General features: G+C 38.4%; 1 protein-coding gene across 6 annotated transcripts in view; it reads right to left on the bottom strand.

The window, feature by feature from the left end:
* LOC129725810 (longitudinals lacking protein, isoforms J/P/Q/S/Z) overlaps positions 1–15,213 on the bottom strand; it is an 83,024-nt gene that overhangs the window by 55,520 nt on the left and 12,291 nt on the right. For 3 of the 6 annotated variants that reach the window (XR_008728178.1, XM_055682053.1, XM_055682050.1), the window contains exons 2-4: positions 10,343–10,580; positions 9,397–10,188; positions 9,185–9,308 (exon numbers count right to left, since the gene is read on the bottom strand). Coding sequence is in view for 5 of the 6 variants with exons in the window: in XM_055682053.1 (XP_055538028.1) it covers positions 9,185–9,308; positions 9,397–10,188; positions 10,343–10,513 (1,087 nt within the window). In the remaining variant the exon portion in view is untranslated. Of the gene's footprint in view, positions 1–9,184; positions 9,309–9,396; positions 10,189–10,342; positions 10,584–15,213 lie in introns of all 6 variants that reach the window. The other 3 variants (XM_055682055.1, XM_055682052.1, XM_055682051.1) reach the window with 2 other exon arrangements.

Raw genomic sequence — 15,213 nt, 5'->3', positions numbered from 1 at the left:
GTATTTGCATACGGAGTGGGGGAGACGCGAAAATGTTTAATTTCGACACACCATCATCAAGAACGGATGACTGACCGACCAACCGAAACGAAGGGTGAGACACGAAAAGGATGAGTCAGATATGACGAAATCAGCTCGTTATTTATGCATGAGCAAGGCAAACGAAAAATAAAAATATTTATTATTAAAAATCCACGAATTCAACAAAAAAGCGTGTGGCTGGGGAAGCGGTCTGAATCCGAACAGAGTGCAGCATACCGGGATGAGAAATCGACAGCTTACCGCAGTACACAACGCATGAAACAAAAAGGATGAAAAAGTTGAAAAATGTGTGTGTAAATAATAGACCATAGTTCGATCGGGTCACCTACCGTCTGGTCGATTTTTGTACTGGAGAGCTTTCTATGATAAGTACCAACAGAAGTGTCTGAGAGGACAATTTTGCGACTTGAGATTGAGACACAGCAAGAAGTTAAAGGAAACATTTTGTGCAGCAACATTGCAAAGCCACTTAATAATGTGTTTTAGTCATATTTATCATGAATCCAGCCCATATTTGGTAAGAGCATTAAAATGAGGTTGATATCCTAACTCCAACAATTTACAATATTAAAATTACTTGTACTTGAAAATTTTTAAGAAACAACCACCTACGGACTAGTTGAAAGGACTCATATGCCCTATCTACAAAAAGGGACATAGACTCGACTGTTGTGATTATCGAGGCATAATCCTCCTTAAATCCGCTTATAAAATTCTCTCCCGTATCCTGCTCCAGCGACTGAAGCCATTGCAGGAAGCCTTTGTTGGAGAATATCAATGCGGTTTTCAAGCAGGACGATCTACAACGAACCAGATGTTCACCCTGAGGCAGATCTCGGCAGTTTCGAGAACACAACTTGCAGACACACCATCTGTTTATAGACTTTAAGGCGACGTACGATACAGTTAAACGCAACGAGCTGGGGGAAAAAATGCTTGAACATGATTTTACAACAAAACTAATTAAACTGTCACGTGCGACGCTTGACGGTTTCACATCAAGCGTCAGGACAGCGGGCGGATTGCCGGCACGTTTGTGACGTTAAATGGTCTGAAGCAAGGCTCTCGTTCAACATAGCTTTATAAGGATGCAAAGCGAAGGGCAGGTGTGCAGAAAAGCGGCACCATCATCACGAAGTATCACATGCTTCTGGGCTTCGCGGACGACATCGATATCATTGGTGTTAACCATGGAGCAGTTAAGGAAACCAAAGCAGTTAAGGTACCAAAACGAAGTACATAGTGGCTGGCAGAGAGCGTGGTAGTTCTGCGGGTGTTGGTGCTGGGGTGGAGATGGATGGGGATACTGTCGAAGTGGTCGACGACTTTGTTTATCTTGGTACTCTCGTAAAATGAACAACGAGGTAAGCCGCGAGGTGACGAGGCGTATTGCAGCAGCGAATAGGGCTTATTCCGGGTTGTGTAACCAGCTTAGGTCCCGTAGCCCACAGATCCATACAAAATTTGCGGTCTTTAGAACTCTGATCCTCCCGGTGGTGCTCTATGGACATGAACCGTGGTCGTGAAAGGAAGCCGATCGACGAGCGCTTGGGGTCTTCGAGCATAGAATCCTGCGATCAATACTCGGAGGCAAACTAGAAAATGGGGTGTGCCGCTGACGCATGAATCACGAGCTGTATGAAGTATACAAATACGCTGATATTGTCACGCTGATGAAACATGGCGGGTTACAGTGGGCTGGCCACGTAGCACGGATGGCTGATGAGCGACTGGCAAAAATAATATTAAGCAGAGAACCGAATACAGGCCGACGGCTTCGAGGCAGACCTCGCACGCGCTGAATGTGTGCTGTCGACGAGGATGCCAGAGCAGCGGGTGTAAGGGGAGAATAAAGAGGAGCAGCCCAAGACCGAGTTTTGTGGAGGCGTATTCTGGATTCGGCAAAGGATCTCAACGATCTGTCGCCATAAAAGTAAGGTAAGTAGGGAATCTATTTTGAACAGCTTATGCAGCCTCCTGTATATTGAGACGAAATACTCGAAATGTGCATCTCTTGATTCTACCAATCAACTGTTTGCAGTTCGTTGTTCTCCAGTTATTTTTGCACCGAAGGGACTCCATTTCCCGAAGAAATCTTTGATTGGACGACACTAAGGTTGGTTCATTGGGTTTTTGGCGTATTTAGGGGTACAAATGGAGTCCAGTGGTTGTTCAGAATCGTTTGTGTTTTTTGACGTAATATGATGATACTTTATCTGGCCAAAATACATATTTTTTATCGGTATGGTGTTTTGGAAAAAATGGAATCATGATTTTGTTCAAATATTCCTTCTGTATTACATTTTGATTGATAGCCTAGCCACCAAGCTTGAACCACGATCTAGAAAAAAAGGTCCTTGTCTGTCCCCTACTATGGCCGGTCTTCTACTACCTTCCTGGCGGGCTATTGTTGAGTTTTGCAGGAAATTATACATAGTCGAAACCTTAAGATTTTCGCTTTCGAAATGGTTTACTATGAACTTTTTGCCAAAATTGTTGTGCATTCATAGCAACCGTACAACGTGTTTGCGGAATGCTCCTTGTTCCAACACCATTTTGCTCAGAGCTGGGCGTGCATAAAAAACTTGCATAAAAACAAATATCTTAAATACCAATATAGTTCACTTACGTGAAATTATGAAGACAAATTGAAAATGACAGAAGCGTTAGTCACCTTTTCGACCGCTAGGTGCGTCACTTCTGATTTTGTTCTACACGACATGCGAATAAGAGTAACTTTTGACAATAATATCACCCTAATGGGTACACTGAAAAATATGTACATTTTATTGTGAAGTGGACTCGGCCGAATATTTTATAATTATTCGCCTATGTATGAGGCAATCCATGGGTGGTGTTCCACGGTTTGTACGTTTTTCGACCTCCGACAATATTTTGAGTTGTAAAATGGCGACTTCCGGTGACTGTAAAACCGCCGAAAATGACCAAATACCACCAAATATGGGTGTTTTTTTTTAACCAGAAATCGTCTCCAAATGCCAGTTTGAAATCCAAGATGGCGACTTCCGGTTTCTGAAAAACAGCGGCAAATGACCAAATATGGGTATTTCCGCGATTGTTATAATGCACTAATGCCACAAATCGACCTCAGACACCATTTCAATTGTAAGATGGCGACTTCCAGTGATTGGAAAAGAGACGAAAAAAGGACCAAATACCACCTAATATGGATGTTTCTTGAACTATAATGACGCTCAGAGGCCAGAGTTGTCTCTGAATACCATTTTGAAATCCAAGATGGCGACTTCCGGTTTCTGAGAAACAGCGAGATATGACCAAATACCACCCAATATGGGTACTTTTGGTGACTGGAAAACAGCCGAAAATGACCCAAAAACAACCAAATATGGGTGTTTCCTTAACCAGAATTATGCATGGAGCTAAAAATTGACCTCAGACACCATTTTGAATTGTAAGATGGCAACTTCTGGGAAACAGCCGAATACTACTGCATATGAATATTTCCGTAATCGAAATGATGTATAGAAGCCAAGCATTGACCCTGGACACCATCTTGAATTCGAAGATGATCACTTTCAGTTTCTGGAAAACCACGAAAATAACTGAATATGAGTGTTTTCGGAATAGAGGTTATGTACTAAAGGCAAAAGTCGAGGATGTTGTCATTCCGATAAAACCAATAATTTCAAACGATATAAGCAAATCGCAAAAAATCAATGAATTTGGAATGTTGAAAATTATTGAATTAAACATAAAAATAGGCGGGACGAAGTTTGCCGGGTCAGATAGTAAATACATAAATATGCTGGTTAAAGCAAAGCTGCAAGTGATGAATACGAAGATTAGAACTCGAGAGCAAAAAATTCGGAGGGATAAAAAAAAACAAAAAAATACTTTCAAAACGAAGAAAACTAAACATTAAATAATAGTTTTTTCATAACAGTTGTTATCACTAATTCTGTTTGTTTTTTTGAATATCTTTTATATATAATATAATAGCTTTTAAACCAATTGCAACATTATTTGCATCCATACTGTTAAATTAATAGAACATTCAAGTGTTATCTAAGCTAAAAGTTGCACAACAACCATATACGACTATTGACAACCATTGTGCGGTTTCTCCTTCTATCTTTTCCACGAGGCAATTGAAATATTCATTTAATTGTACACTTCGTGGCCTGATTATTGAGCATGAGCTTGACGGCCGCACATTTCGTAGTTGCTTCCCGTGATGGATCTGAGCTAGTGAAGTTACAGAGGGAACCACGTATATATCAACTTGGGATTAGTTTACCATTTACACGTCGTGGCCTGATTATTTCAATATTTCTTCTTCGTGCCTCGATAAGCTACATCTATTTTATTATACAATATACGCACGAAATCTGCAACATATTTTTTTCTGTGAAATTATGAAATTGAGTCAACTAAATCTGAAATTGAGTAAATTCAGTTTCGTGTGTGAGAATGTCACACGCTCACAGAAATTCAACAACAATGCACAGTGGTACAGTAAGGCAATGTAGGCGGACATGAGTTTTTCGATGCGATTTTGTGGTTTTAGAGTAATTTTTTTTCTAAGAACTTGTTTCTTATATTTAGTCTATTTTTTATGTGCAAATGAAAATTAGGGTGGTCCTGAAATCGACTAAATAAAAAAACTAACTATTTTATTTGCAGAAATAAATGTATACATTCATCGGCACATTTGTAGATCAACTAATTTTAAGCAAATTGTGGTATTTCTTCTCAATATTTATACAATATTTGTTCTTTCAAATGATTCCAAAAAATATTATTTATGTTTGCCCTAAACGGAGACATCAATATATCAAAAGGTCCTATTTTTAAAATAGAAAAAGTGAAAACTCTTCATCTGTACAATATATCGACAATGTTTTTTCGTCAAAATTGGCGTATTTTTGATTAAAGTTACCGAAGAAAACTTTGCTTTTAAATTTGAATTGAAAAAATAGAGCGAAAAGACTGTTTTTGGAAACCAAAGTTAATGTCTCCAAAAAAGCTTTTTTACAAAGTTACTTAGAATTAGTTGGTCTACAAGTTTGCCAAAGAATGTTTACAACTATTTATGCGAAAAAAAACAAGTTAGTTTTTATTTCGTTGATTTTAGGACCACCCTAATTTTCATTCGCACATAAAAAGAGGACTATGTATAAGAAACAACTTTTTACAAAAACTATGGCTTTAAACCACAAACCAAAATCGCAACGAAAAGCTTATGTCCGCTAAATTGCCTTACTGTACCACTGTGCAATGAGTTTAGTTACCTTTTCCACCACAAGAGGGGGTGTTCCCTGTCTGTCTTCACGGAAATATATGGGAAATTCCAGAGTGAACTATATTGTTATTCTAAGATATTTGATAAAAAGGAGAGAGCTTACATATACATACTTTTATTCCTCTCTGAGCGTGTTCGTTGTGGAGTAAAAGAGCCTCAAAAAAATTCCAAATTTTTAGTTGTCACCCGTCATTTTAAGCAGTTAGCATCTGTTTTGCAGGGGATCTATCACCCTAATGGCGTCCGAATGGCGACAATTCAGATTCATTTTATTTTTTTTATTGATAATTCTCTGCGGTTAGCAATATTTTATATATTCTTAAGACAGCTAGATAATTAGAGTTTAATTAGAGTTTAATTAGAGTTAAAAAGGATTATTTTCAATTACTCATTTCGAGTCAAAAGTTTGAAATTCAATGTTCACCTAATCTGTTTTAATTAGGTTAATGCGTCCAGCATTAGACGCCCGAACTATGTTACATAATAAAGTTAATGAAAGATAATGATGACTGAAAAGAAAAAATAAATAGTTACGATGCACTTATTTGAAATTATGATTCAATGTAACAACATAACTTCTAATATATGGAATGTTTACAGAATGGCGAAAAGTTTTTCAAAATTGAAATTCTTGTTTTTCCCTGACATTTTCTGAAATAAAAATTGAATTCCCTGATATTTAGGTCATATTTATTGTAAAGGATAGTTCTAATATTCGTTACTGATTTGACGCTGTCTCTCGAGACATTGATGCAACAGCTCGTTCAATTTTTGTCTGATTATATTATCCATTTTTCTTAACCCTCTAGTGCCCAAATTAGTTTTTAAACGGACTTCGGAAAAATCACTATGAATCCTAATAAACATTTTTTAAGTATTTATTGGAGCTTTTTAGTGGTTGAACTGAAAACCGTCCAAAGGCCGCACTGGGCACTAAAGGGTAAATATTCCCTGATTTCTCTAAGAGAAAAATTAATTTCCTAACATGTCTGGATTTTCCTGGTTTAGCAAGCCACTGGAATACAGTACGATATAATAATTTGTATATAATTTGTAATTTCCTGCAAACGTTTCCAGGAAACCCGTGTGAACTTCGTTAGTACACGTAAAAAGTACCAAATTTGTGTTACGAGATTTTATGAACTTTTAAGATTTTCAATAGGATGCATAATAGAAAAATATCGCCCGAAAAAAACAACCAAATTCATTCATTGAAACGCACAAATATAAGCTATTCTCTTTTTCACAAACTACGAATGATGATGCCTCTCTGTATTGCTCACAAGAGAAAATTAATATGAGATACGTAATACCTAACTCCTACTACAAAATCTGAACTGACACAAAACTATAAAGTTTATTTTATTCGTTTTTTTTTTAACCGTAGACCTACGTTGAGGTCGTTTCAGATACATTTTTTTTCTAAATAGGCAGTAAATGATATTTGGCAGTTGAGGTATCGAAAAAAAACTACCTTCACATGTTTTCTGCTGGACAGCAGTAGTGATATTTGATTTTGGAACTTTTCGTTAGACTGGGTCGTTTCGACAATGTGACGGGGTAGATTCTCTAGGATTCCTCACATTGAATTCGTGAGCGTCCACGAAAAGGATTCCTGAAAAAAGAATCCTCAGGAATGCCCTGTATATGGCTCCAGGATTCTTGAATAAGAATCGTGAGTGGGAATCCTCCGGATCGTGTTTGCGATTCCTTTCACGATTCCGTCACCGTTGTAATCGATATCCTGGGGATTCTTACTCATGAATCTTTGCGTGTTAGTAACGGTAGTATGGTTTTCATGAATATGGCATTCCGTAGTTCATTACAATTTTGTTGTTTACACTCATAGAGCTTTTTCTAACACTATTTCAAACGGAGTTTTCTTTCTATTTCGAGTCGATCAGAAAAAATACCGAATGAAGAAATTATGCGTTTTTAGAAAAGTCGAGTGATGAAGAGCTGGTAGTGATAACGAATATGTTTCCGAATTCGCAATAGAAAATAAAGAATCTGTTTAATTTCACGAAGAAGACGATTCGAATAAAATGTATTTTCCATATTTCATCAATTTCCCCATGGGTTACAAAATATATACGGGTCAAGAACAACCCACCAACGTATTTTTTAATGAAGGTTTTAATAATGTTTTGTTAGATGTCATAGCTATAATACATAAGGTTGAGTCAAGGTGAACCACGTGGAAAGAAAGCATAAGCAACACATGATACACTTGCGGGAAGTTCGAAAGTCGGTTTAGATTAGGGTGGAACTGATCGGTGGCTTTTTCCATACAATTTTGAGGTTAGGAATCTTTTCACTTGACGATTTTGAACATAAAAATCTCAGCTTCCTAATGAATGGTGCTCGAATTGCTGCTCTATGCATGCGCTAGCGGTGCAAACTCACAAGTAATTGACAAATTCGAGCATGGACTTTCCCCTTAAGTGAATAATTTTTTTACCAGTTCCATGCGGCAGCTTTTTGAACAGCATTTTAGCTAGGTGTAAGTTTTTGACAGTGTGATTTTTTTGCTTATGTGATATTAAATGTGGCCAATCTCGTAAAATATGTGTTCTATGTTAATTCCCTAGTTAGCCTCGAGGTACGCTCTGCCGGTCTAACAAATCAACCAACCGTATGTTTGAATCTCAGCTGGGAAAAGACTTTAGAGTCAATAAGACTGCGAAGCGTATGTCAGAGAGCTACCGATCAAGTTCCGAATCGAAAATGCCTAGGTCTTTAAGGGGTTAGTAACGAAAGGCTGAAACTCAAAAGGCTGAAACCCGAAAGGCTGAAACCCGAAAGGCTGAAACTCGAAAGGCTGAAAAGTATGTTTCATAACGAAAGGCTGAATGCACAAAAGGCTGAAACCACAAAAGGCTGAATGAACGAAAGGCTGAAACATGAAAGGCTGAAACTTTTATAACTTGAATCATAATCGTTGAAAAATTCGGACACATGGATAACAAACCTTTATAAGGTGACAGAGTTCAATGTTTGAGTATTAATTGGTTTGTGCAATGGAAAATCAATTTTCGGCAACATTTGAATCTATACACACTTGACTCTTGTACACGTTTCCTAGATGATTCAGGGCGAGACGGCCGAAGGCCGCGAGTGTGCGCCGGCGACCCGCCGTCGGAAGCGCCGGCCACTGCGGGGGGGGCAGCCCCCCCGCAGAAATCACCTCTGTATAGGTACGTTCGTTTTCCTAGGTCTACTGACTCGTAGGGGTGATCCCCTAGTTTAGTCCGAACGAGCGATAGCGAGTAAGGACAGCATACATCTCGGACAATCGAATCGGCCGTAGGCTGCGAGTGTTTTTTTAGAAATGCACTTTGTGAATTTCAGCCTTATGATTTTTCAGCTTTTCGTGATTCAGCCTTTCGTATTTTCAGCCTTATGTAGCTTTCAGCCTTTCGTGATTTCAGCCTTTCGGATTTCAGCCTTTCGTGTTTCAGCCTTTCGTAGTAGACCCGTCTTTAAGTGCTATGAATATGTTTATTTAAAATCACGACAATTTGCAAAATTATGGTAATAACTGCCCTGTTATTGTTCTTCACTCGAACTCTGTGTCAAAGCTTAATGGGGAAGATCGTACTATTCGTTAGCTGAAAATCGTTATAATTCAGAAATGATTCAAATTTCGCAGTACAACCAAGGTTAGCTGATGCCATATGGCGTCATATTCAAAGAATGAGCTAGATATATATACAGAGTTTAATCTAACAGCTAAACCGGGAAGCACTAAATATCATTGTCGAGCTGTGTTTAATTTCGACAATAAATTCTGCATAGGGGTTCTCCGTAGAGGAAGGAGGTTTATATAAACAAGCATAGGAAAATTTAAACACTCACCACTATGCTGAGATTGCGATTGGGGAATATTCACCGATGCAACATTGCCCGACGTTGCGGAAATATCCATCGGTATTGTTTGCGCCACACCTCCTAAGTCTTCCGTTTTCTGTACGCAGCATGCCTCACAGTGAAAAAAACATAAAAAGAGGACAACCAATTAGTCGCCAACGAAAGATGTCATTGACATAAATTTGTATCATTATACTCACAATTATGCTCGGAATATGATGTCCTGTATCGTCCACACTCTCTTGTGATGATTCATGCTGCTGCTGTTCGACGTCGGAACTAGGACTTTCCTTGATTATTCGGATATTGTTACCGGATCCACCGGCAGCTCCTGCCAACGATGCCAAAGCACTATGGCTAGTACTGTACGATATGTTATCAACCTGTTGCTGTATGTGCAGATGAGGTACGAGGTTTATCGTTCCATCATTATTGGTACCGTGTTCTTCCTGCTGCTGTTGTTGCTGCTGGTGGTGCTGCTGTTGCTGCTGCATCCGTTCAGTAGAGAGCGATCCCGAACCAGTGGACGTTTTTCTCAGCCGCTTTCGCCGCGCTGCCGGGGACATATTAGTGGTGGGCGAGGGCGTCCTTCGCAGTTGGGTTTGTTGGGCCTGTAGCTGTTGATGGTATTGCTGTTGCTGCACTTGCTGCTGTTGTTGCTGCTGCTGGGCAGCAGCTTGCTGCTGCTGAGATTCCGCACTGCCCCATAACGACTCTGGTCCGCCAGTTCCACCTGGCCCAAGGCCGGCACCCACCAGATCGGGATGGTCTAGTTTACTAGTATCGGCTTTACACACCGCCGCAGCATCTGGCATTTCAGCTAGCCCTTTTATTTTCAGCATCTCAGCTGTTTTTAGCACCTGTGGCAGCTGTTCGGTGGACACGTTTACTTCTCCGTAATACATAAAGTCCACCATCGTTTTAAGATCGTTGTACTGTACATCTTTCAGAATCACGATCGGGTGTTGGCAGGGATTAGCAGTGAAAAGGGACTGGAATAAAAAGAGGTTAGAAAAGATAAAATTGATACACGTATCTTTACAATTAATACAATTATTAACAATGTTCAGAAGATCTGATCCCACCGTTTATAATCACTTAACACTTGAAATGACCTTCCTCTCATATCGCAACTCTCAAACTCACCTGAAAATAAGAACTGCATGCCGAGAGTACCACCTTGTGAGCCTGCAGCTGTCGACCCTCGGCGGCCAGGGTGACGTCCACCAGGCTCTCATTGTGCAGCAAGGTCGAGAAAACGGAGATAAAGTTCGGCTGGTGATTGTTCCAACGCAGACAGTACTGCTGCACCGCCATCGTGGCTGCCAGGTTCCACCAGCGCAACTTCGTTTCCGTGGCCAATATTAACTGCACCCGCCCAACACTGCTAGAAGAAAACGTAGAGAAAACAACAAGAAACATAGTATGAGTGTACATTAAAAAAAAAAGCTTTCACTAGTTGAACACGCGATGCTGGGCATTCCTGACACGCTTATTAGTGCAATCACCAGCACTTAACAGCGCTGAAGTGTCTGCCATATACAGAGCACCCAAACGTCCAGTGGCGTATACAGGATATACGAAAAACATCGAAAAGAATGCAAATTTACAAAATTAAAGAAAACTTTGAATAAGGTTTGTGGATTAACGCAGCAATGTAGAGTATGGAAGAGGAATTTCATAATTTGTATCACAACCACAACATTTAAAACCGGTGCAGTGTGGCGCCCTTGAAAACAAACTATATATGGATGACTGAGACACCAGAGGAGAGGTTCAATGCAAGGTCACAATTACCGTCATTCGGTTCCATCATTAGTTATGCTTGAATCGTGATTAAATACCGGCGATTGCTTCGATGATGTTTTCACAACCGCATAGACGCTTGTCGGTTTTTTCATGCTTATTTCATATTACATACCTATCATACACAATAACAGTTCGGCTTGGTTGGTGTGTTATTACATGCTACTATTTTTCACACATTTCACGTGTGAGAGAGCATAGACACACATGCTAGCAAGAAAAGTGTGTCTACTATCATATAAAAACGCGGCAGCAAAAAATAACAGATAGGAGACAGTAAATGAGACAATGTTTTTGTTATCGACCGTTTTGATTTTTCCTTTCGCATTCACACTCGGCGTCCAATGGCATTGTAGTGCAGTATTCTATGCACTAGGTAACAGCTTAGCGACGGTTGCACACATCAGAGAAAAGATTTTCATTTGTTAGATTATCTTTTCATTCTGCAATGGTCGGCTGAATCTCAGTTTACGATTGAGCTAGCATATCCTCTCTTGGTTGAGGCATTGGTTATTCTTGAACGCACAATTAATTATTACCGAGCATTGCCAAGCGCGTCTGCGTGAAGGCACACAATAGGTATGTTGCGGCTGCGTTTGCGGCAATTTGACAGTTAGCCCATACATTTCCTGTCAAATCAACGTCAACGCAACGCAAACGCATCCGTTGTGTTTGGGCCTTTACTTATTGTTACATAGAGGGAGGGGGTAATTGAGATACATAGTTACGTAACTGTAATTTTGCTCAAAATTTGAAGTTTGGGGGGTCCGGTCGTTCAACGTTACGTAATTTTAGAGGAAAGAGTCATATCGAACGTTTATCGAAAGTTTATGCAGACTATCTTTCCAGCATTAATATTTCAAGTAACTTAAAATTAGGTTGCCAGGAGTAAAGATCATCAACTCATAGATAAACAAGTTTTAATCACTTCACTTAGGAGAGGGCGACCATTGCTCTCGAAACTTTTAAATTGGGAACTGACGAAAAAAATATACTAATCGACTTAAAAATACCTAGGTATATGCCTGCAGATTTTTTAAACCAACGCGATTTTATTGCAGCTCTCCATGAATGAGCACTTGAGGTGATATGAGGCAAGATGGGTCACATAGCCAAATTTTCTATATCTCCTAACTGATGTTAGTTTCGGTCCATTTTACAGATGATTATATTGAAGTTATATTTCATTAAAATACGCTAAAAATAACAAAAGTCAAGTCTTGGTTCGCTTTTACAGAATTTTTAGAAAAAGTGGGGTCATTTGAAGGGGTAAAATGTGTCACCCTGTCAAACAGCACAAAATTATGATTAAATCTCAATAAACTTTTTACGGATGGCAAGAAAAATGTCTTCTCTTCAAAGATAACAAAAAAAAGGGTCATCTTGTCCATGTTATACCGCCGAAGGGGTAAAATTTTTCTCGACGATTACTTTCTGCAGCATTTATGCTGAAAACCATATTATTTAGTACATCATGAGCAAAACTGCTTCTGCAATAAAGGTTCACTTCAAATTATATAGCGTACGACGAGATTACACGTTTTTTCAAAAGTGTGAATCGCTTAAGAAACTTAGCGAAAAAATATTTCATTTTTTAAAAACAAGCAATATGCAAATACGAACTATAAACACGTGATACTTAGTCAAAAATACGTTACGCATCATGCAAAATTAGTGTCATCACAAAAAAGTGATTTCACACTTAAACACGGTACTGTCCCATCCTGCCCCACCTTACCCTAATATACTAGAATCACTGTTGATAATGCTTTGTTTAATCACTTAAGTAAGCAGGAGATCACTATAGTTGAAAAAATATTTTGCTAAGCAGCATATTTTCTACTTTTGAGATAATATGCAACTGTACACTGAAAATAAATCGCACGCTCTTTACATATGAATACCAATAAACGAACCTAATCATTCTATAATGTCGACCCATGTCAATTTTTATTGGATAACCACGGTATTTTAACGTGTTTTGGCTTTTGACGTGTTCGAGCATTAAATCTGAGTGTAAGAAGATTAAGGGATAATATCTACCAAATGCTCAAAAAACAAGGCTTTTTTCATGAATTTTTTTACAGGACATTTGAGATGTAAGGTAAGGTATATAAATAATAAGTCATTGCATTGAGCAACTCTTGCAGAAGTCGTGCCCAAGTCCACCTATAACAAAAAAACAAAATTTTTTTCACTATCTATGTCGCTAGTGAAGTACACATGATTATATTTTTAGAATTTTTCTTCGCAAAATGGCAACGGTATGAAAAAAAAGTTCTGTTTCGACAAAAAAAAAAACGACTTTGATTGGTAATGTGCAATATGGTCAGTTTGACCCAATACGCTTTATGTCGGCCAGCTTCAATACGGTTGCAGATTCGTTTGACTTCAATGTTACTGGAACAGTTTTTAAAAACAGACTTCGTGCTCGTAAATTGATTTTGTGATTATTTATTGACTAAGTGTTAGTATTAAGTTATTCATTAAGACAAATACCTTGTCAGATGAAATTTCAATAAATTATACAAATTATACAAATTCTAACTTTAGTTGTTGTTAATCAATCGCTAAAATCGTGTGTACTTCACTAGATAATCTAATGAAGAAGCTACAGTTAAAATTTCAAGTCACTCGGATGTAAACTTTTTCAGTTCTACTACTCGCCGATTTTGATTTCTTCCTTTTTTTATCTGATCTAAGGCTGCGCCTACCCTCTTTCGCGGTATCAGACATGCGACGCTCTGTGACTTTGACGCGGTTGGCGTCCGATCCCACGCAAAACTCAAACTTGTCACTCATATATAAGTACTTTTGAGTATAACTCATAGTTAAAAAGTATCAAAAAACTCAAACAAAGAACGTACACAACGAGAACGGCTGATAGAGTAAACAAATGGGATTTGTGAGTGAACACGTGCTGTAGAGACGCTGTAATGGTCGAAACTTGATGCAGCGACCTCTATACTACAAATTTGAAACACGATATCGATCATAGGTAACTTCTACTAGTTTACAAAGCCTCGAAATTAAAAACAAAAACGAGCATCGCTAAAATAAACGAAAAATGTTTTTTGGGGCATGAAAGTTGTTCGGTAAAAATTGATTTGAACGAATTTTGAGTTAAAATCAGTACTTGGGCGATGTAGATTTTGATTATAGGATAGTTTTAGCATGATTTAAGCCAAAAAAAAAATGAAAAGAAAAAAAATTTTCTGGTAGATATTACCCCTTAATTTCAGTAGTTTTGAAGAATGAAAAAATATGCTTACGTAATTATTGAACGGCCTCATTGGTTCGTTGTTCACGGAAATTCGACCATGAAACTTTTTATCATTTTTTGCTACTAAGCAATGAAGAAATGACAAGCGATTGGTCATGACTTCGAATCTTAATAGAGTCAGACCTCCGATGTTAGAGGAACTTTCACGCATGAGTTTATTCTCAGAATCCCTCCCACCCCCAAGTTGAACTTTCCCTCACGTTAACAAAAGGCGGACCCGATCCAAGTATAAATTACAGCTCTTAGAAGATATGCTTCATTTTTGTGTAACTTACGGAGTTTGGGACATTTTTGGTAATTTCTCGTTTTATATTCGATGTTTTGATTGGCGAATAAATCTCCAGTTGAAACACATTACAAATTAACATTATTTGAGATTTAGTGTGTAAAACGAGATTATGTTTAAATTTTCAAGTTCTATATCACTAACAGTTTGAGCATAATCATAGCACGTGACTTTTTGTACTATATAAAACACAGGTAGTGTTATTTGACTTTTCGGACTACCCTTTTTCTGTCCCTGACGACACCCGAAAAAAGCAGAGTGTACTGTAGGAAGTTACCAACACATTCACACGTATGTGTCAAAACTGGTTTGTTTTGGTTCTCGTTCCACGTGGTAAAGTGTCAGATGATATTTTTTTCAGCACATTTGTGGGATGGACATATGAAATGAAAAGAAACGAGGAAATATTTCGCGATATATCAATAGTGTTTTACCCCAAGACGCATACCAATGCAACGACACTGAAAATGTTTTATTTGAAGCTGCAAAGTATAGTTCGGAAAAAGTGTAGCTGCACCGCGAAAACGAAAACGACATTAGTAGTGCTTATATAGTGCAAAACAGGGATGTTACGGATGTGATTATGATGTGATGCGGATATGTGATTACGGATGCAAATGTAGATGCGGATGTTAGTTTTCA

This window comes from Wyeomyia smithii, chromosome 2 (assembly GCF_029784165.1).
Source record: "Wyeomyia smithii strain HCP4-BCI-WySm-NY-G18 chromosome 2, ASM2978416v1, whole genome shotgun sequence".
Lineage (NCBI taxonomy): Eukaryota > Metazoa > Arthropoda > Insecta > Diptera > Culicidae > Wyeomyia > Wyeomyia smithii.
This window is presented reverse-complemented; position numbering and strand designations above follow the sequence as displayed.